This window comes from Brienomyrus brachyistius, chromosome 5 (genome assembly GCF_023856365.1).
Source record: "Brienomyrus brachyistius isolate T26 chromosome 5, BBRACH_0.4, whole genome shotgun sequence".
NCBI classification, from domain to species: Eukaryota; Metazoa; Chordata; class Actinopteri; order Osteoglossiformes; family Mormyridae; genus Brienomyrus; species Brienomyrus brachyistius.
Genome location: NC_064537.1, coordinates 13,412,130 through 13,432,539, shown reverse-complemented (window position 1 = coordinate 13,432,539; position 20,410 = coordinate 13,412,130). Strand labels below are relative to the sequence as shown.

General features: G+C 42.6%; 1 protein-coding gene and 1 long non-coding RNA gene across 4 annotated transcripts; both read right to left on the bottom strand.

The window, feature by feature from the left end:
• Positions 1-153: 153 nt before the first annotated feature.
• Positions 154-4,414, bottom strand: LOC125742340 (WD repeat-containing protein 49). The gene is given in 5 exon segments (XM_049014257.1): positions 154-322; positions 2,237-2,337; positions 3,092-3,298; positions 3,829-4,018; positions 4,383-4,414. Coding segments are annotated over 5 exon segments (699 nt in total).
• Positions 4,415-8,896: 4,482 nt separating this feature from the next.
• LOC125742362 (uncharacterized) lies at positions 8,897-13,176 on the bottom strand. Of its 3 annotated transcripts, none has more exons than XR_007398087.1 (6): positions 12,815-13,176; positions 12,394-12,589; positions 11,630-12,029; positions 9,919-10,038; positions 9,712-9,826; positions 8,897-9,614 (listed from the first exon to the last, which is right to left on the bottom strand). It is a non-coding gene; the product is annotated as an uncharacterized LOC125742362 (long non-coding RNA). The 3 variants fall into 3 exon arrangements; XR_007398086.1 differs by having other exon boundaries at positions 8,897-9,145; XR_007398085.1 differs by having other exon boundaries at positions 8,897-9,826.
• Positions 13,177-20,410: the final 7,234 nt, after the last annotated feature.

The following is a 20,410-nucleotide window of genomic DNA, read 5'->3' as shown; positions in this document are numbered from 1 at the left end:
ACAGATGACATCACTCAATGAATTCGGCTGTGATTCAAAACATGTGCACTAAACGTTTGCGCAGATGATGAACGGCAATGCTTTCCCATGCGCATCCAGTCACAACGCCACACTGCTCGCGGTTTGTTCAGCTGCGCTGGGCCGGCTGCTTTGTCACAGCTCGGCCTGCCACCACAGATTACTGTGTTTGCGTCCCGGCCCGACGAAGCTCCACAAACGAAGATGGCCTCCGTCTGAACTGACAAGGACCGCCCGGCTCTGCCAGCGTTGGCTGAGTGCCTGCCGCTGCGGGAACAGCAGCTTGTTCACATGGGAAGGTACCCTGGAAGCACACCTCGGCCATTATATTTAAAGGCCTGCATCATGGCTAATTTTACAAGGGGTGCAGTGTGTGTAATTGCACCCCCTACTGGTCAGATGAAGATGCGAATTGAAAATGTTCAAATTCAATAAAATGTTACTATATTGTAAAGTTATATTTGAAAATATGTAATAATAACATATTGTAAATGTATTTACTACTTTGTTACAAATGTATTTTTTTATTAGAATAAGTGGTTGGGCTCTCTCATCTTGCACGCAATGGGAGAAAAGCCTAGCGTCGTGTATGATCCCTACACCTGCCCCCTTACTCTTCTTTCCAAGGGTGCGTGATTCGGTGTTGAGAGCCGATCAAAGAGCAATCCTGCTTAGCGTCCCGACCTTCTGCAGTACCAGCATGTGACCTGTAGGTGGGACACCCAGTGCCGTTTAAGTAGAGGGAACTCGATCAGCTTCATGAAATGCAGACATATATTAATAGAAGTGGGGATCACGCTCAGTTTACCTCCGCATTTTCATGTCCATAACATTAATGGGCAGCAGTGTTCCTTGTGCTAATGTATTTACAGTTTTTAAAATGATTTGTCTGGCTTGCAGGCATACATCTTAAATATTTTATGTAATGCAGGCTTGGCTGGAAATGGTGCTGTGAGCAGTTTCAGCAAACCAGACCTCGACATAAACACTCGACACGGCTCTGGGTGTGTTCCAGCCCCAGACCTCTTATGCTATTTAATTAGCCCGTGCAAGCTATGCTAATTTACCCAAACAGATATTGACTGCAAGCAATTATATGCTGTGAGCTGCTGTTTTAATGTGTGTTTTAATGAAGTGGCAGAAAACAATGGCTGTCTGGTACTTTATTAATAGTTTCCATCCACTCATTTTCAACAGCCATGTATTCAAGCCAGAGTCATGGTTTTCCTGGGCCTGTCCTACGGAGGGTAGGTTGCTCACACATACAAAGGGCAAATTAAAGTCACAGTTTTATCAGAGCCACATGTTGTTGAGTTCAGGGAGAAAATGCCCTTTAACACAGAGAAAGCCAACACATATAGCTAGAGTCAGCCATGAATGTTTGAGGCAATAACTGTATCCACTGAGCCAAGGGTGTCGTTAGAGATTTTGGGCCCCATGAAAGCATATCATATTGGGCCCCCAATGCAGAACAATTAGGGGCCCCTTGGAACCACCCTAACTGTCCTCCCCCCTTTATGGCACCTCTGCACTTAGCCACCATACCATCCCCATTCGTGACTAGTTATTTAACTGTATAGTATGCATCCACATTGAAACACTACAAGTCAAAACTTTCAATCAACAATCGATTTTCAATATGAGGTTACCTAGAAGGGGACCGTATGTGGACGAAAGGTTTCTGAGTGTCCATGCGTTAGAAGATGACCTCACCGTGAAAACTAGCAGCGGCCAGTCAGACGCAGGCTGGACCATGTTCCACAGCCAGGGCACCTTCTCTGTGCTGCTGGCCAGACTTCCAGGATGTATCTGCATGCACGTAGATGTCCTGCACAGCCGCTACATGGTTAGACTCTCCTCATCGTGTCTTATGTTCTGCGCAGTTTGAAATTCGTAAGAATCTACTGTATTGTGGAATAATATTGTTGTACATGCAGCCACAAGACCAAAATCCAGACCACAATAGAGAATGAAATATAGCTTCATGAAGTAATGCACAGTGGAGTCATTGTCATCTTGTAGCCTGATCTTTCACTTACTGCTTCTTTTTCGCATTAAAAAAGGAACAAACTCATTATGTGTGGTTTCACTAAATAATAAAGACAAAAAACTATGAAATTTCAAATGTACTGTTCTGCAGATGTCATAAAAAATATCAAATGGCTCGCACATTAGAGTCAGCGATGCTGTACTGCGTTATATTCCAACTCCAGCTGACTGCCAGAGCAACTGCTTGTTGCTCTGGAGACACACAACAGCCGTGACCTCAGCTTCATCCGTGGCTTCAAGCTTGTGGATTTTATGGCCGTTTAGCATATTCTACACCTGCAGAAATGAAGCCCAAGACCACCGCAGCTCTAACAGATTACTGAACGATCACTGGAAAAAAACTGTTGCAGTTACAGATATTAAGTACTTTTGAGTTATTTTGCTTGTCCTCCTAAACCAAATCTGGATCTCGATTCCAAATCCAGGCCTTGTTTTCAGTTCAGCTTCCAGGTAGCTAGTTTAATAATTACTGATTCTCATTCCCAGAGAGGCTTCACACCTGGTTCACAGGCGAAACAGTGCTCAGACCTTCAGGATCGTGATTTGAATAGCCCAGTCCTAAACTATACATCGAAACCAATTAATTATGTAGATGTTACATCATGTAAATGTATTTTTGGTTTGATGGTGCCATTGCACGAATCAGTAACAAGTCAGGGAAGTGAGGGGTCAAAGGTCGTGCAGGTGATATCTTCATGCCTGTGGACATTGCACATCTGCAGATGCTTTGCATCCCACACATAGATATTGGAGGTCCTATACCATGTCACCACCTGAGAAGAACAGATATATTGGTCTCTTATACCAGTGTTTCTCAACTCAGTCCCTGGAGGCCCCCAGACAGCCCACATTTTGGGAGAGAGCAAAATTGTGGACTGTATGGCAGGGAGCTGGGAGGGAGCAAAAATGTGGACTGGCTGGACATTCCCGAGGACTGGATTGGGAAACATTGTTTTATACAAATGACAGAGCAGGCCAGCTTCTGTCACGTCCATTAGAAGATACTGGAACATATGGAGCTGACCTGCTTCAGGAAAGGGTTGTAAAGGGCACAGGAGATGGGGGCACCATGGGTGAGGAGACACACCCCCTTAGAGCTCAGGTGCTCCTGGTTAGGGTTAGGGTTAAGGTTAGGCAGCAGGTCCAAGGAAGCAAAGAGCCCCACACAGGGGAACTTCAGTGACAGGGTCCTGAAGCAGCTCTGCAACTGGATATCCCAGAGTTTCAGCACCTTCGTCCACGAGAAGGACAACTCTCAACACAGTCAATGTTCAGTGTTTCTGCTCACTACTCACAAACAATACTTCATTCCAGGACACAGACACAGTTCATCACTTACACATGCACACAAGCTCATGAAAATATATATACAGAAGGCTGCGACAACAACACAAAGTTGGTTCTCTGTGTAACTTAACTGCTGTGAGTCTGCATTTGCTGTTGAACTGCTGTGCCAAACAGTTTGCTTTAGCTCAATTGGACATGAAGTAAAGAGCTACTTGTAGGCAATTTAACAGAGTTTCAGCCAGAAAAATACTTTTTAAGAGCTAGGCACTAATTAATTAGGTTGTACAGTATTTTAGGCCATTTAGACTGAGTGAGTCAAATACTCTAGAAAGAAGAAAGTCGTTGACCCTGATTACACACACTGATTTGGCAAGAACAAGTAGAAGTGGATAGCAATCAGTGTCTCTTTAATTATTGTTTTTTTTTCCCGTAACAAGAAACCAACACTTTCAACCAGTCTAGGCAGCAGCTTACAGCGTCCTTGGACTAGCTGAAGATCTGGCCCAGCTGTCCGTAGGTGGCTAGGTACAGCACTGTGGTGCTGTGGCCATGCAGGTCGGCCACTGGACGACTAGTCACATATTAGTCCGACGGCCTCGCAGAAGGGTCTGCGCCCCCAGTTACCATCAGATTGGGCGGCTTGCAGAAGTCGAAGCATGTGACTCTATGTAGGGAAATGAAGGGTAAAGAAACTATTGATTAACACAAAGTCTAATTAGCAAAACTGGTCATTTTCTTACTTGATGCCTGTTAGTCAAGCACCTTTGGTTGGTGCTTCTGTTCAGACTTTCTACTGCTTCTGTTTATGCTTTCTGAAATGAAATCTAGGTATTAAATCTTAATAGCCAATTTCCTTTGATCACATACTTTGTTCACATACTTTCCAACGTAGCGAAGCCAAGAAGATGTTCCTTTCGAGAAACTGCAAATCTGAGTGGTTTCAGACCCAAACAGTGATTCTTCCAAACCTCGACAGGACATCACTTCTCCGGCTGACGCAGACAGACTCCCTAAGGATTGACCCTTACGTCAACAGACCCAGAAGCTCATAGTGCCGCATGGTTCAGTGGCAGGATCAGCACAGTGATGGATGGGATCTCGGCACCCTCCACCCTTTTACAAAAGTCTCAATCACTGGTGCAAGAACAGTCATTATGCCTAGAGCCAATCTCTTAACAGCAAGCAAAGACTAAACACCACTAAGGAAGACAGAGGTCGCATGTGCTTCTCCTACCTAGAGGTACAAGATGGTAGGTACAGCTTTTTGCCGTCTGTCAGTCTGATTATTTTAACCACATGTGCTGCCTTTGCTGGTTTTCCACAGACTTGAGGAAAGAGCATCAGACTCTATTATCAGATATGAGTGCAGCACTGTCCAACAGGCCCAGGCTTGGGTTCCCTCTCCGAGTGCACAGACGGGCGTTGTCTGTTGGGCCCCAATGGTGTAACCTGAGCACTGCAATCAGACTCATGATTCAGACGTCTGTGCTGAGGTAGCTTTCTAGGCTTCCTGGTCTGGTGAGCAGTGAGTCAGTGGCATCTCCCTTTGTTCTCCATTACCCGCAGTTGTCCCTATGGCACAGGGCCTATGCCTAGTTTACCAGGCGCAGCCAATCATACCAGCAGGCATCATTTTATAATGAGGATTCTCATGTCTTGTGAAATTTGCAATAGATGACTAGTTAGTTTTTTGATGTTCATTCTTTTGTACAGTAAATGGCCTGCCTTCTGAAAACTTTTCTTTCTTCTTCAGAGGCTCATTTTGCGTGTTGGTAAGGAAGTAGCAGTTGTTTTTGGAATTATTTATGGGACTTGAACATAAATCCTTACCAGTTATTATGTATTAAGTTTTTTTCTTGTACTTTAATGATTGCACGGCCCAGTAACAAAGAGCTGGTTTTTGTCCAGTTTTACTGTAGAACTTTGTGCAAATTAACTGAAACAAGTTGTCACACAGACATACATGTAGTGGCCTGGGACCTGTTGCTTTGCACATCCAACTGTGCAGAGAGTAGGCTGAATGGATGGAGAGAGGCAATACTGTACCCACAGACTGGCAGGCCTGCTCGGGTGGGGTTAGAGCTGAGTGGATGGAGAGAGGCAATACTGTACCCACAGACTGGCAGGCCTGCTCAGGTGGGGTTAGAGCTGAGTGGATGGAGAGAGGCAGTACTGTGCCCACAGATTGGCAGGCCTGCTCGGGTGGGGTTAGAGCTGAGTTGATGGACGGAGGAGGCACTGTGCCCACAGACTGGCAGGCCTGTTTGGGTGGGGTTAGAGCTGGGAGGTATGACTGAGTGAATGGATAGAGGTGGCACTGTGCCCACAGACTGGCAGGCCTGCTCGGGTGGGGTTAGAGCTGGGTATTATGACTATACTTCAGCCATCCATGTATTTGTGACAGGGGTTGGAGCACTGCACCGTGTTGACGTGGAGTTTCCTCCGGGTTCTCTGGTTTCCCCCCACGGTACAAAAGCATGCTGAACATGCCAGTTTCCAAACTCCCCATAGTCACAAATGTAGTGTGTGCCCTGTGATGGACTGGCACCCTGTCCGGGGTTATTGCCATGCAATATTTATCAATCCACCAGGTCCTAAATCCGGACACAAGACAATAAGCATGAATTAATGTGACTGTGATGTCCATCTTAACTGTGGTCAGTCTGTCTGCATATAGATGCGACAACTTGTTTCAATTAATTAGCACAAGGATGTAGTTCAGAGTAGCTTACAGTGGCTCTCTTCCAGCAGACATGCCTGTTAAATCTGTCAGTGCCATACTAATCACCATATCAGGGTGGCAACTGCAGGAACCCTGTAGGGCTGGTTATTTCACCCATATGTCGTGCCGTGATGCCAGGCTCTGCTTGCTGCTTTCATTTGTGCTGCTGCCAGACAGGTGTCACCACACACTTCCTTTTCACGGTTTGATGCTGTAGGTTCCTCTCTGATTTGGTGTGTCCTGCAGACCTTCAGCCAATAAAGTCTGACAGTCTGACAGTTAGCGCTCAGTTATTGCAATAGGAGCCAAGGGCGTGAAGGACTATCCTAATGTTTGGACAAAATGTCAGGCAGTAGTTGTGTTCCAGAGCTCAAGCAGGCAGAGTGTGCCGTCACATAGCTATGGTCGATGAACACTGCGGTTACATTACTGTTGCCCACAGTTAGTCAATTTTTGTGCTCTTCAATGGACCAATGTGGTGTTGACATCTTTGTAATAAATTTGTGAAATCTGGACTTGTTTGTCATTCGCACCATTATGGTAGCAATCCATGAGTTTTCGACATTCAGGTTTTGCTTTGCAGGCAGAATATAAATGCAAGCCCTTAACACAGTCAGGAAGTGCTGTCGGCTCACTGTATTAGTTTCTGAGATGTTTGCTGTTTTTCTGGCAGAATCTGAACCATCCTTCTTTCAATATTATCGCTCAGGCGCAGATTATTTCGGGCTCAGACTGCTGAACACAGAAACGCTTTCGCTCCCGCGATGGGGAATCACAGGCCTGGTTTATTCTCACTGGAAATATTTCCTGCCAAAAAAACTGATCTGCCAGAGACATTTCTGTCTGGAAAACAAAGTGATGTTGTTGTAGGTTTTTATGCAAATACAGAAATGTTGTGAAATGGATCGAGGTGGTCATTGTAGCAAGTTACTGACCAGTGGAGTCAGTGACCAATTCCTCAAAGACGTCCCAAACCTGATCTACTTCCCCCTTTCCTGTGTTTCAACAATAAATAATATTTTTAGCTCATGCTTATTATTTAAAATTGTTTGTTTGGCCATAGCACAGCTGCAGTAGGCAATTCTCAATGTTATATAACTTTATAAGTAAACTGTTATTTCAGTTATGGTTGCTTACCTGAAATTATTTGATGGAGGCAGGAAAAATGCATTTAAAAACCACAAAGGCAAAACCAAAACGAGCTTAAAAAGCATGACTGACTCTGCTTAATCTGTATGTTTCCTGCTCTGTTATTTATTACACAGTCTTGCCATTGTCTACAACATTCTTTCACATCTAACCACATATTTCTTGCTTTTTGCATATGCTGAGGAAATTGAAATCCATAATAATCCTCAGTATATTTTGTGAGTCACAGTGTCCTTGTAAAACAGTATTTCACGGTCGTATATTTTCTGTTGTTTCTCCATTTACTAGCCCATTGACATAATCATGTTTTGCAAGCCTGTCGGACTCCATGGATGTAGTATACTCACAAATTCTCAAAATTTGTGGACTGGGGGTTGCCGTTTATCGTGGGGATACTCAGGACCTCAAAAGGGAGGCACATTCAATCATTTGGACCAAAGAAGCAGGTGCTCAGGCACCCCTGCCAATCCCCCCACCCCCCCATACCATCTGGAGGTCACTAACAAAAGTACACGTTCAGGTATAATAAAGGTTTGTGTCTTGTTACTTGGCCATACTACCCTTTTTGGTCAGATGCCTAAATGACTAACTGCGTTGAGGAACTGCGTCGCCATTTTCAGTCAACTGAGACACAATTGCACAACATTGTTTGCCTGTATCTTGAACCAATGGGGAAACAGCAAAAGTGAGAAGTATGCATTTTTAACCAGACATACTGCTTTCCCTCAGGCCCCCACACCAGTACCACCTTAGCCACTGTTCCTCGTGAAAGAAAAAATACCAGCGAGTCAAACAGACTTTGTTACCTGGAGCAATGGTCAACGTGATCTCCTCAAACCATTGTAGCCAAAATGATGGGAAACTGTCAGCTGACAGAGTTGACTGAATGTTAGTAAAGCATCTTGGAGCCTACGTATGTGCAAATATATATGTACCCCGTATATAGACAACTGATTCCTTTATTTTAGTCAATACCCAAAATAATTTCTATTAACAATCTTTTTTGGCCTTTGGAGGGGTCAAAGAGAAAAAGAAATTACTTCCAACATCATGTTAGGTTCCTTATCTATTTCAATTGACCTGTATGAAGATTTTCTGCAGGTCATTTTTATTGCTGAAAGTGGTCTCAAACATTCCTGTATGGGGTTTAAGGAAGCACAGCACACTCACACTCCCACTGTAATCCCCCCCCCCCCCCGAGTGTAATGCTGAATGCTCTTCTGGAGACTCCAAGTAAACAGAAATGTCTCAGTATAAAATTTCCATTGTTTTTAACAGATATCAGTGACATTCGGTAATGTAAGGCAGTGTTTCCAAACCAGGTCCTCGGGGACCCACAGACGGTCCAATTTCTTGCTCCTTCCCAGCACCCAACCAGACAGTCCATATTTTTGCTCTATTCTTGCTGGGAGCAAAAATGTGTATTGTCTGTAGGTCCCCGAGGACTGGATTGGGAAACACTGTTATAGAGACAAAACTACCACGTGAAAATTTTTTTAATTTTTTTTTTTACCTTAGTGTCATATCAGTGGCCAGAGGAGTTTCTAGCTATAAAAAAGATCAGCAGCTAAGTTAAGTTACCTGGGGCTTGACGTTTTTGGTTTTCGAAGGACGAGTGGCATCAGAACTAAAATGCTCGGGGACCTAATAACGCCCATGCCAGAAGTAAAGTGCAGTTGGAACATTTTTTATTCCTGCGATATAACCATGAACAAAATAAAAGACACGTGTCATTTTTGAAGTAAAGCAATATTTGTTTGGAAATCTGGCCCTTGGGCATGCGCCAAATGGAGGCATCAAAGAAGTGGATGTCCCTGCTGGTGGTGACAACAGCAATCCTGTGGACATTAGGCATGTAGGAAGCATCAGTCGCCCACTTCCTGAACTTCCTTTTGTTCCTGTCTCCTTCACTGGTGTTCCCTAGGAGTTTTTGTAAATCAACACACAGATCATAGGGATTTCAGGGTAAAGAATTGATACTTCATTGATACATAAATTGACAGAAAAGTCATTAGTGGCCAAATTAGAAGTCAAGCACTATTATCAGTAGGGGGTGGGTGAGTGGACGAATCAGAAGTTAGGAACTATTGTCAGGGGGAGTGAGTGGACGAATCAGAAGTTAGGAACTATTGTCAGGAGGAGTGAGTGGACGAATCAGAAGTTAGAAACTACTGTGAGGAGGACTGAGTGGACGAATCAGAAGTTAGGAACTATTGTCAGGAGGAGAGTGGACGAATCAGAAGTTAGGAACTATTGTTAGGTGGGGTTGCCTGTTGAGTCCTCATCATTTCCAGGTTGCTGTGCCAGGTGATTTGAGTGCCCTTTTTGCTGACAGACATAAAGTGCAGCAGTGGGGGCTGAAACTCTGGACATTTGTTGTTGGCTCTTGCTGTTGGGGAGGTTGGAGATGTAACCAAACAATGAGGGATCAGATGAATACAGCACAGTGAAAGGATGCATGTAAAGCACAGTGAAAATCCTGTAACCTTTTTTATATTGGCAGTGCCTGATCTGTGGCTATAGGGTGAGAAGTGGATCTCTAGTTTGAGAGATCAACTCCTTTTCCTTGTACCTCCCAGTCGACAAAGCTGTCAGATCTACCTGTCAAAGGGGAGAATTGGCTGCAAGTTACTGGGCAGAATCATCACCTTAAAGCTGTGATGTTTGTGTCTGGCACAGTTGGGCATAGCTACCTTCTTGAAGAGCATCTCCATCTGGCCCATCTGTAGCTTGGCGCCAAGCACGCATCACAAGGCTGCCTGGAACTCCTCCAAACTCATGCCATTCTTGTGCCTCCTGGATCCCCCTGCTGGCTGCAGGAAGTATGGCAAGCAAGTAAGTATGGCGAGTAAGGCTTCCTTCAGGAGCTAAAGGTGATCCAGCTGTAGTTCTTTTTCAATGAGATATATTCTGCTGATCATAACTGGATGCAGACAATGGAGTGGAACAGATCAGGTTACATAAACAAATCTAAACAAAGGGACTCTTTCAGAAAAATTTCAGACATCCCAAAACTGTAGCTTATTTTCTGTAGCTTATTTTAATTTCACCTGAGAAAACATTGTCTGTGCAGATGTTCGGCTGCGCGCTACTAAATGTGACCAATGGGGATTTTATACCAGACAAAACAGATGTTATCCATAGTTTAACAGCTAAGTATAAAACAGAAGGATTCCTGTGCGTCTAAGAGAACATATTTGAGATGATACCAGCATAACTGCAGCATAAACAGTCATAAATTTCCTCTGTGAAATATAGAGGCAGAAACCTAGCACCCCCAAGTGGCAAGATTTAGAATAGTTTTAGGAACTGGAAGAGTTAGTTTGCTGGCTGACACAGACATGCTCACATTGTCGCAGAAAGGAATGAGAGTGATTGTTAATCTTCAGTTTAATGCTTTGAGTCAAATTGGTATTATTAAATTGTAGGTGGGACACTTTCAATGGTGACGGACAAACATATTTCCCAGCTTTGCAGACATTGTGGGACATTGCCAAGATGGTTGGCCTGACTTTCTCAATCACTAATCCCAGCTCAAGGAGTACCACTGAAGACAAGCCTGTGTGTTCTTGTTGCCCTGGGCAACTGCACAACAACAGCCCCAACCAAAAACCCAGTTCTGAGGCAGTTGTGCTGTCTTGGTCATCAAAACACATATTAGTGCTCATTTTAAGCAGACCTTTGGAAATCACGCCACTTGATGTGCTCTCACTCATGCAGAAGGAGATTCCTAAGCGTTTCCGTCACTTTTCAACAATAGCATTAGCCTGCTCCAGCTGCTATTTAACATGGAAAAACCTACAGGCTAATGAAACATTTCCATTACTTCTAAATAACCTCATTCTAGGATGGCAACATTACTGCTAATAGTACATTTAAAATAATAAGTGTCCTGTTCAAGCAATGGGTTAGTGCCAGCAGGCATCAATGAATAATTTAACTAGCACACCAACGTCTAGTACTAATAGCCGAATGAAATTGATATTTGCTGCTCTTGTCATTAGAACAAATAGGCCTACATTCTAGAATAGCCAAAAGTGTGTTATAAGTAAGGGTGTTTTCAGGAGCTTGACACAGCATGTTTATGTATAATATTGTTATTAACTCACCAAACAATGTAGCTGTGGGGTTTCTCTCTGGTATACTTTCTCATGGTACATATTCTGATAAACTTAACCTTACTCTAGGCAAACTGGCCTCTTTTCCCCTCCAATTTGCCATCTTCAAATCTGCTAAACAACTAAAATACTTTATGACAATAACTTTTTCTTCCAAGTCAGTTCAATTGCACATTGGGTCTGGCTATAATTTTCCTTCAGTTGAAAACCTCTGTTTTTCCACAGCTAAGCACTGAACCCTTGGTATCATCACTACAGAAAAACACTACTGATATATTGCACTCACACTGGCTCGCTGTCCTTTCAGCTACATATTTTCCGGGATCCACTACAGAAAGGATCTTCAGCTCAGCAGATCAGTCTTCTGTCACTAAAACTTCACGCTGTTTTCAAAGAATTCTCAGAAACAAGTCAATATTCTACAGATGTTTAAATGCACTGTATCATATACAGAAATGCATTCAAATAAAGAATTTATCACAATGACTATTGCGCATGTCTGACTAAAATGACAACAATGTTCGTTGCTATAGATAAAAAAATATTCAGAAACTTGACTGAACAGATCACTCAGCAGCGGTGTTCTCAGTACGTTTTTGCTACCACCACATATCCTCTCTGTCCTTTCCTGCTCCATTGCTCTCTCCAGCTCTGCCCAAACTCATGCTGCGGCCGATCTGAAAAGGCTTAATGACATGGAGTTTTGGTTGCTACACCATAAAGAAACGTCTCTTTTTCATTAACTACTTCTGTAGTGTCTCCTAATATATATTTTTTTCCAACACAGGTACAGTCTGTTAGCTCCGGGCAGTTTTTCATGCAGAGAAACTACTGAACTGAATAACCAGTGTCTAATAAAAAAAATGCCTCACAAAAATGTATGTCTTTGTTAATCTAATTTTTGTCTCTGCAAAAAAGTAGAAGAATGTGCAGACCTACATTTATTTTAATTGCCATTCCAGCGTAGCCATTCGGAATACATAATATAAGAATACTCATTGATTTTCAGACTCTAGTGAGTAATGAAGAAATTATATTAAAGGTAAATACCTGAAATACAGCATCTACAGCGTTGAAGGCGCCATGTCTTAAGTACCATTATACTACGGGACCGTTGAATGCTTGAATCTGATTGGCTGACGAACGTTCTGAGGTGTGCAATTATTTTCAGGGAAACGCACGGCGAACGTAGTTCCAGGCAGCTCTCTTGACCGCATTACAGTTCCATATCACTTCGCATAGTTAACTGTAATAACGGACATTACCATACAGTACCTATACAGCACACAGGACTAACAAAAACAACAACATGACAGACGATTTTCCGAAAGTAAATTTTAATATTTACGGTGAATATGAAACTTTTAACAACTGGGCTGCAGCAGTTAGCCTAGTGTACCAACTTAAAGGCTACACATGACATTTCTCACTAGCGAGGTAATAACAGCGCTGCATCTTAAAGCAGACTTACAGTTTAGAGACGGTGCTTCAGAACACTGTTGAGGGACACACAGAGGTAGCCTAATTCATACAAGCTCTCTCTCTCTGTTTCTCTTTCTCTGTCTCTCTCGCTCTCTTTCTAATAACTTCATTATTAACTGCATTAGTCTGCTATCAACGGCTCAAGCCTCCATTGCCAGCTTTAAAATGACGTTTTGGAACTAGCAAAAGAGTCGTTGGATGAGATGCGGAAGAAATAATCCTACTCCCAATAGCGATTTAAGTAGAAAAACCGGACGAATCCCTTGAAATATATCATCTGATCGATGTATTGAGGTGTGGCAACCGTAGTATAAGCGGAATAATTGACTCCGGACCGTTGAATTATTAGAAAATAATGCACACCCGAGGTGTGCACTCCGCTTCACGTCGTGGCCGCATTACCACCTCGGGTGTGCATTATTTTTTAATAATTCAACGGCCCGTCGTCAATTATTCCTTACATAATTCAACGGTCCGGAGTCAATTATTCCGCTTATACTACGGTTGCATTATTTTCTAATAATTCAACGGCCCGTCGTCAATTATTCCTTACTTTTTAAATGTTGACTGGAAGAATTATTTGGATTTTAGATCTTGTTTTTGTAAGGAATAATTAAGAATTATTGTCCCTTTTGAATTACTGTCTGTGGACATAACCACAGCCGCTTACTGTTAATAAATCCGTGTTCTGCAGCAAAACCTCTTATTTCTTAAATCTGGTCATTACAATATATGTAGACACAGATAACGAGACTAGACGAGGGACAGGTGTGAGCCGTTATTAATTAAACACTAAACTTAGTGCTAAAGGGAACAGTTGAAGGTATACTGGATTCAAACAGCAGGAAAGACAAGGGCTACCAATCACTACTGCAAACTATGTACCAAAACAAGAATTAATACAGAACTACACAAATATACTGTAAGAAGACAATAAGCATAGGCTACTAATAATTTAAATGTCAAACAAGGGTGAGACTTCTCATCAGCCAGCCTAGAATCCACAACGGTTAGGAAACGCATTTCTCAGCTACCAGCTCAGCTCATACACCCATGCTGCAGTCCAGGGAAGAGGGCAACACATTAGTGCCTGTGGCAGGAAGTAAACACCGAAAAGAATGTAATGACCAGTGACCCCTGTTGGCAGAATAGAGAAACAATGGATAAACAGGACAAGACTGGGACTGATTGTGATAAAAAACATGATAAGGTGAATCGGAGTTACCAAATTCTCTCTAAGTGTGTGTGCGTGTGCCCTGCAATGGTCTGGTTGCCCCAGCCTGGATAATTCCCAGCCTTTCACCGGTAGCTTTCAAGAGAGAAGCATAAGAGAAGCAGGTATGGAAAATGGATGGATGGATGGATGTTATTAACAGAATGTTCTGCTTATTGCTCAAACTGGGCCTTGCTCCTGAGCACACCTTGGGGCACGGGAGCTGGCACAGAATCAAACACAGAATATATTCAGACCTTAAGTTCTAAATACAGATATATGCTCAGAATAAACAAGAAAATGAATGTAATCTAAGAGTTTTAATGACAAGACAAATTACAATTAGAAATAATTATTAAGCATTTGATGCATCTCTGCATGCAATGGTCTTTTTTACTTAGGCCTACATGAGGGTGTACTAACAAAAGCATCATTCTGGCTAAAGAATATTACATCCCTCATATGTAACTCTGAAATGCTATAATATCTAAATATCATATTTTGAATTTACTTTGGCACATCTTCTACTTGGTGGGTGTCTGGCTCTGGGGGGGCAGGAGTACCTTGGAGTCTGGAACCTTGCCAGTTAAAAATCTGCCACTGGCAGTGTGATTATGTAACCATCGGAGCCTTGGGCGGCTCCTGCGTTCGAGTACCTCTCTCCGAGTCGGAACTCGGATGAAAACGTCACAGAAAAAGTCACAAAAAATGTCACTTCTCGGCAGAAAAAAGAATCTCATTTCAAATCTGCTAGGATATAAAGTAACAACATAAAACAGCGTGTTCATGGAGGCAGCTATGTATGTTTCTAGATGTGGTAGCTCGAATGGGAGATTGTCGGACGTGATTTTTCCGAGAGAAAATCAAATGTACCATTACTCTGTCTGTTTGTTAGTACAGTGGTGAGTATCCCCAGCCGACTCGAGGGAGAATGAGGCTTGATTCGAGCACCAAGTTCATCTGGTCCTGTATCACCTGTCTTCAAGCAGTTGTTTTATGTGGCAGTATGTTTGTACAATGGACTGTGCAATGGGTACGGTTTTGCCCTTGCAGTCTTTTGGCCTATTTCTCCCTTGCTGATACTCCTTCATAAGCCTGAGGGAAAAACACTTGGAAATTCTGTTGGTATCAGGTCTCTGGGCAGCCTGACCATGGGTCATGAATAGTCTGTGAAGACAAAAAAGACAATGTAATCAATGTACAACAGACTGATACAATTAAAGTGTATGATTCATTGTATGAACCATGATACACAGTATAACCCCAAATGACAATTTGACTGTTTAGAAGAATTGTTTGAATCTGTTACAAAACAGTTAAAACACATACATAATAATATGACTCTGCTTGTGTGATACTACCTAAATGTAACATGTGATTTATGATATGTGTAAATTACACAATGTGTGCATCCCTTCATGGTGAGATCACCTTTCAGCTGCTTGTTGACCAGGTGTGGAACCACTACGTTTCCTGGACACTCTCCACGGCCCTGGCAAGGTTCTCTTCTTACATTTTAGTGTATATTTGGAGAGAGCCTTGTCCATGGCATGCAGACTAGAATATAGCCGCACAATCTCTGCTGTCTCTGTGGTTGACAAGGCAGCTATTGTGCGGTTCAGGTTCACCAGGTACTTCGCCAAATTATCAACTGCTTCCGATCCTGGAACACCCCTGGCATCACATCGGCTATCCTGAAAGATAAACAACCAAAGCACTTTTCAGGAAATTCATAGACACTTTAAATAAGTTAAAATTATTATATAACACACCTGAAATATATAACAGATAACATTAATCATCCCCCCGCGACCCAGTAGGATAAGCGGTTTGGAAAATGGATGGATAACATTAATCATTAATCAGGATGAAATAAGTCCTTAAACACATTACCTGAGATGATGTGCTTGGTCCACAAGAGGAACTGTCCTCAGTAAGTATGTTTCTTCCTGGACTGAGAGGACTGTTAGAGAGACTGCTTTGTTCATGATATGTCTCCTGTAAATTTTCAAGGGAGAAACAATTATGAAAAACAATATCATTAGAATATAACATTCCCTCTGTAATCATTTTAAAAAAAAAACAAAAAAATACAAATTGCAGCTATAACAATATTAATAATTGATAGCATGGACCAATAAATAAAAATTCTTGTAGAATTTCAATGAGAAGATGAGTGATCAGATTACGTGGAATGATGTTGAGCTGGGTGAATCACCACGGGGAAAAGGACTGAGAATGGCTGAAGTGTCTTCAAAGTGGGGGGATTCAGGTGTACTCCTACTGACAATGTCAGCCACATCACTTATCGTGACATCTGGACACTCTTCCTCCTGAACTTCAATCTGCAGGTCAGGCAGAATGATACCAAATTCCCTGTGCTGTTGTGGAACCGGCAGGTCACCTCTGTCAGACTGAGCAAGTAAATACTTCACTGCAATACGCTCACCTGCCATAAATAAACATTACAAAAGGGGAAAAAAGGATACTTTTAAGTAGCAGAACAGACATGCACCAAAATGATTGAGAAAATACAGAAAAGATTATCTCTTAAATATGTTAGAATGCATTATTTGTAATAGTTGCAAGTAAAATTGATGTCTCCATCTTACCAGTGGGTCACCCAGGGGGAATAAATTCAGGCAAGAGTACATGGCGGAGTGAATTCAGGTTGGACATCAGGCGGACGTCATACAGTTTAGTGTGTGATTCATCACTCACACTCACAGCTTCATGTGCTCTGTTCATGTTCCACCTGGATCCACCCTCAAGCATGTACATCTGAGTGTGCATAGCATTACACCTCCATCCTTTAAAAACAAAATGACGCCTGAGATTATTGAAATATTGGTTGTATTTATTAAGTGATGACTAATATTAAGTCTCACAAACTTGATAATTCGTAGAAATGATGATGATGAGAACCCTTTATTGCTGTTGCAATACACCATGTCACTAGTCACAAGTACCAGCGAATGGAATTTTCACTGACTTTTCCAAGACTGACTGGCAATTTTCCACGACTATGTATTTGCTGAAACATCAGTATACATCATACATAAGAATAAAAATCTGTGGGAAAAAAATCTCTATTGACAAATGACATGACGTGAACAAGAAGTGAAATGATTATGAACTTAACGTATTTAATAAAATCTATTTTTTTCTGAATTGATTTTAAATTAATCACATATTACTTTCTGGGGTTTTTATTCAAAAACCTTTCCAGGCCAGGAATTTTCTTTCTTCAAATTTCATAACTTTTCCAGATGTATTTTTCAAAACGTATGAACCTTGAAAATATATAAAAATTAAATATGATCATCATTTATGGTATCCGCATGTACAGAGGATTCTTTTTCCAAAGATGTCATATTCTCAGATTTGGTGGTTGTATAGAAGAGTCAATGGACAGCTGTCAATTTTTTTTTATGTCAGCTCCATTTGCTGGCCCCCGGTTTTTTAGCTGTGGTAAACCGGTACTTCCCCTGGGTATACAGGTGAAGGATACCTGACCAGTAGGCGTCGGGTTTACCTGTCTTGGCCATTTCTGCAAATGTGAAATATCTGGGTAAACGAGAGACAACTTTTTGAGCTTCCAAATGATATATACGTCACCAAACGTCAACAACAACAAAGAACATTGAGGTACCCTGAGCAAGGTACCGCCCCCAAGTACTGCTCTTGGGGCGCTGAATTAACTGCCCCCTGCTGTGTCACATTGTCGCATATGGGTTAAATGCAGAGGACACATTTCGTTGGCATGTGGTGAAAAAAACGGCAACTTTCCTGCTTTTCCCCCTGCAGTTCGCGTTGTGTGTATATTGTTTATTATTCGAATCGTTCAAAATATGGATAATATATAAGACTCACAAGCGTATCACAAGCGCCTTTTTGATGACGATTCTGGAAGCATGTACACTCGCAATTTCAATAACACGCCCGGAAAGTAAATAAAAATATTCTAAGATTCATAAATACATAAACCAGCTTGTATATACCGCTTTTACTCTTAGAAGTCTCTTACTCTTACTTTCGCAGTCGGTGACCATAAGGCGAGTTACTGTGCTTGTCACGTGACAAAAACCCAATCATAAAACATTGATTGCTGATTGGTTTCTTTAGCCCATCGTTTGTTTCAACTGATTGGCTCTTTTGCCCCCTCCGGTCGCAGTGTTTGGATCTACGTTAGACCCTCGTTAGGAAATGTTAGAAATTATTGCAATGTTGTTAGGAATGGTTAGGACTTTGTTAGGAGGCGTTAGGACTACCTGAGCTGACCTTCGGCTTTTCAGTCGCTGGGACAGGACGTTTGGCGGCATCGCATCTCGTTTGAAAGCAGAGACGGCAGTTGCCGTTCCACTTCCCAGGGCTAAAGAAATGTCCTCCAAGGGAGACTGCGACCTGAACGCAGTGCCTTCGACCGCTCGGCCATCCTGACTACTAGCGGCAAAGTACTGATGCACAACAGGGAAGCCATAAGGAGGTAAGGAGGGTGAGGAAAGCTGGCCATGCTAATAGAGGTGGGGGATTGACAGGGGTGAGCAGACTTACTGACTTAGCATATTAAGTTTATCCCTTTCCTTATTGTTTCCAACAGGTATGTTTTTATTTGTATTAGATTGACATTATGTTCTGTATCATTTCCGATTTATGTTTAGTTTGAATAATGTGCGCGTTTTTCCTCTGGCGCGCTGGCGGCCCTTTGGTGTATTGCACACGCGGGGAGAGAGAGAGAGCGAGAGGGCCAGAGCGTATGAAGTTTACCCCTTTCCTTATTATTCCCAACAGGTTCAATAAAAAATTCGGGAACGACAACGGCGTCTGTAATATACCTTCCTCCACACACACCTGATAACACCCTAAAACACAACGCAGAGTATAGGCAGGGACTGACCGGTTACATCTGGTGCCGTGACTCGGATCGTGTGTGAGAGCCAGTACGAGGAAGGCGGACGGAAAGCAACGCTGGAAAGAGCTACCTGTTAGGGACTGATCAGGGCACGTCTTCAGCGTTTATTCGTTTGGAAAGCTTCATGTCAGCAAGTTTTTTTCCAATGCTTAGCAAGCTGTACGCCTAAGCGGCCGGTTGGAATTTAATTTACTGATTTATTTTTACATTCAGCTGCTGTTTATTTAGCGAACCGCGATTTAGCCACGAGCACTTGCCTAATACATGCTGTTGGTAATGCTCTGTGCCCGCTTTGGGAAGCTGTTTTTTTTTCTCTCTTAACTATACGGTTAATGTCACCGTAGTATGACTTTAACGTTACTCTGAGATTATCAAGTTTTTTTTTCTTTTCCCCCTACAGCAGCCGGGTACTTTTATGTTCTAACTGTAGAAGCATAACCTGACGGTGTAATTTTTTTTCTTCTTTCCTCTCTGCACCGGCTTTGATTCCTTAGGCACATATCTATTTCTTATTTCATATATATATATATATATATATATATATATATATATATATATATATAATTTTTTTTCTTGACCATGGATAGTGAGGACTTACTTGATATGGGTGGTCTATCTAAGCCAACTAGGAGTTTTACTGTACGTGTTTTTGGAAGGGGGTGGGGCTTATCTTTGTCTACTGATGGGAGGGATGGAGTAGCATCTGTCGTGGGGAGTAGCACTATCCAGGCTGAACAGCATTTCTTGGGTCCCACTATGGGACCCAATACTTCCACTCCTGTTTCTCAGTCCAACCCCAACCCTATCCAGTTGGTGTCATCTGATGGGCTAAGTGGCATAATCACTGACCTAAATAAACAGATTGGGGATAATACTGCAGCTAACTTGTCCACCAAGCACCAGCCCAGTGGTAGCTGGTCTTTTACTCACTCGTCTGACCAGTCTGCTAATGGCTCTGGGCCTTCCCAGCTGAAGGTGGTAGTGCAGCCGAGCTCAGAGCCACCTCCATTTTTTAAAGGGGACAGTTCTGCCAAGTTCTCCATACATGAGTGGACAGACATGATGGAGAGATATGCTTCCAAGATGTCATACACTTCCCAAAGTGAGATGTATGAATTCCTGATGAGCAGGTTGGCTGGGAGGGTGAGAGATGTTGTTAGGGTGTCACTTTGCAGCCAGGTTGGGTTAGCGCCTGCCGAACTGCCCTCTGCAGTCATTGACATCCTGAGACGCCACTTTAGTGACTTTACCCACTCCAACATTGCTATGAAGGATTTTTATGGTACCCTTCCGAAAGCTGGTGAGTCTGCTCTGGTCTACTGGATAAGGCTTAATAAATCAATTGATGCTGTTGACGAATGTCTGTGAAGGAGGGGGAAGTGTGTTGATGATCCTAGTGTTGAGGCGGTGATGATGTTCATAGCACATTGCCCAGACCCCGACCTCGCTGTTTCTTTTAA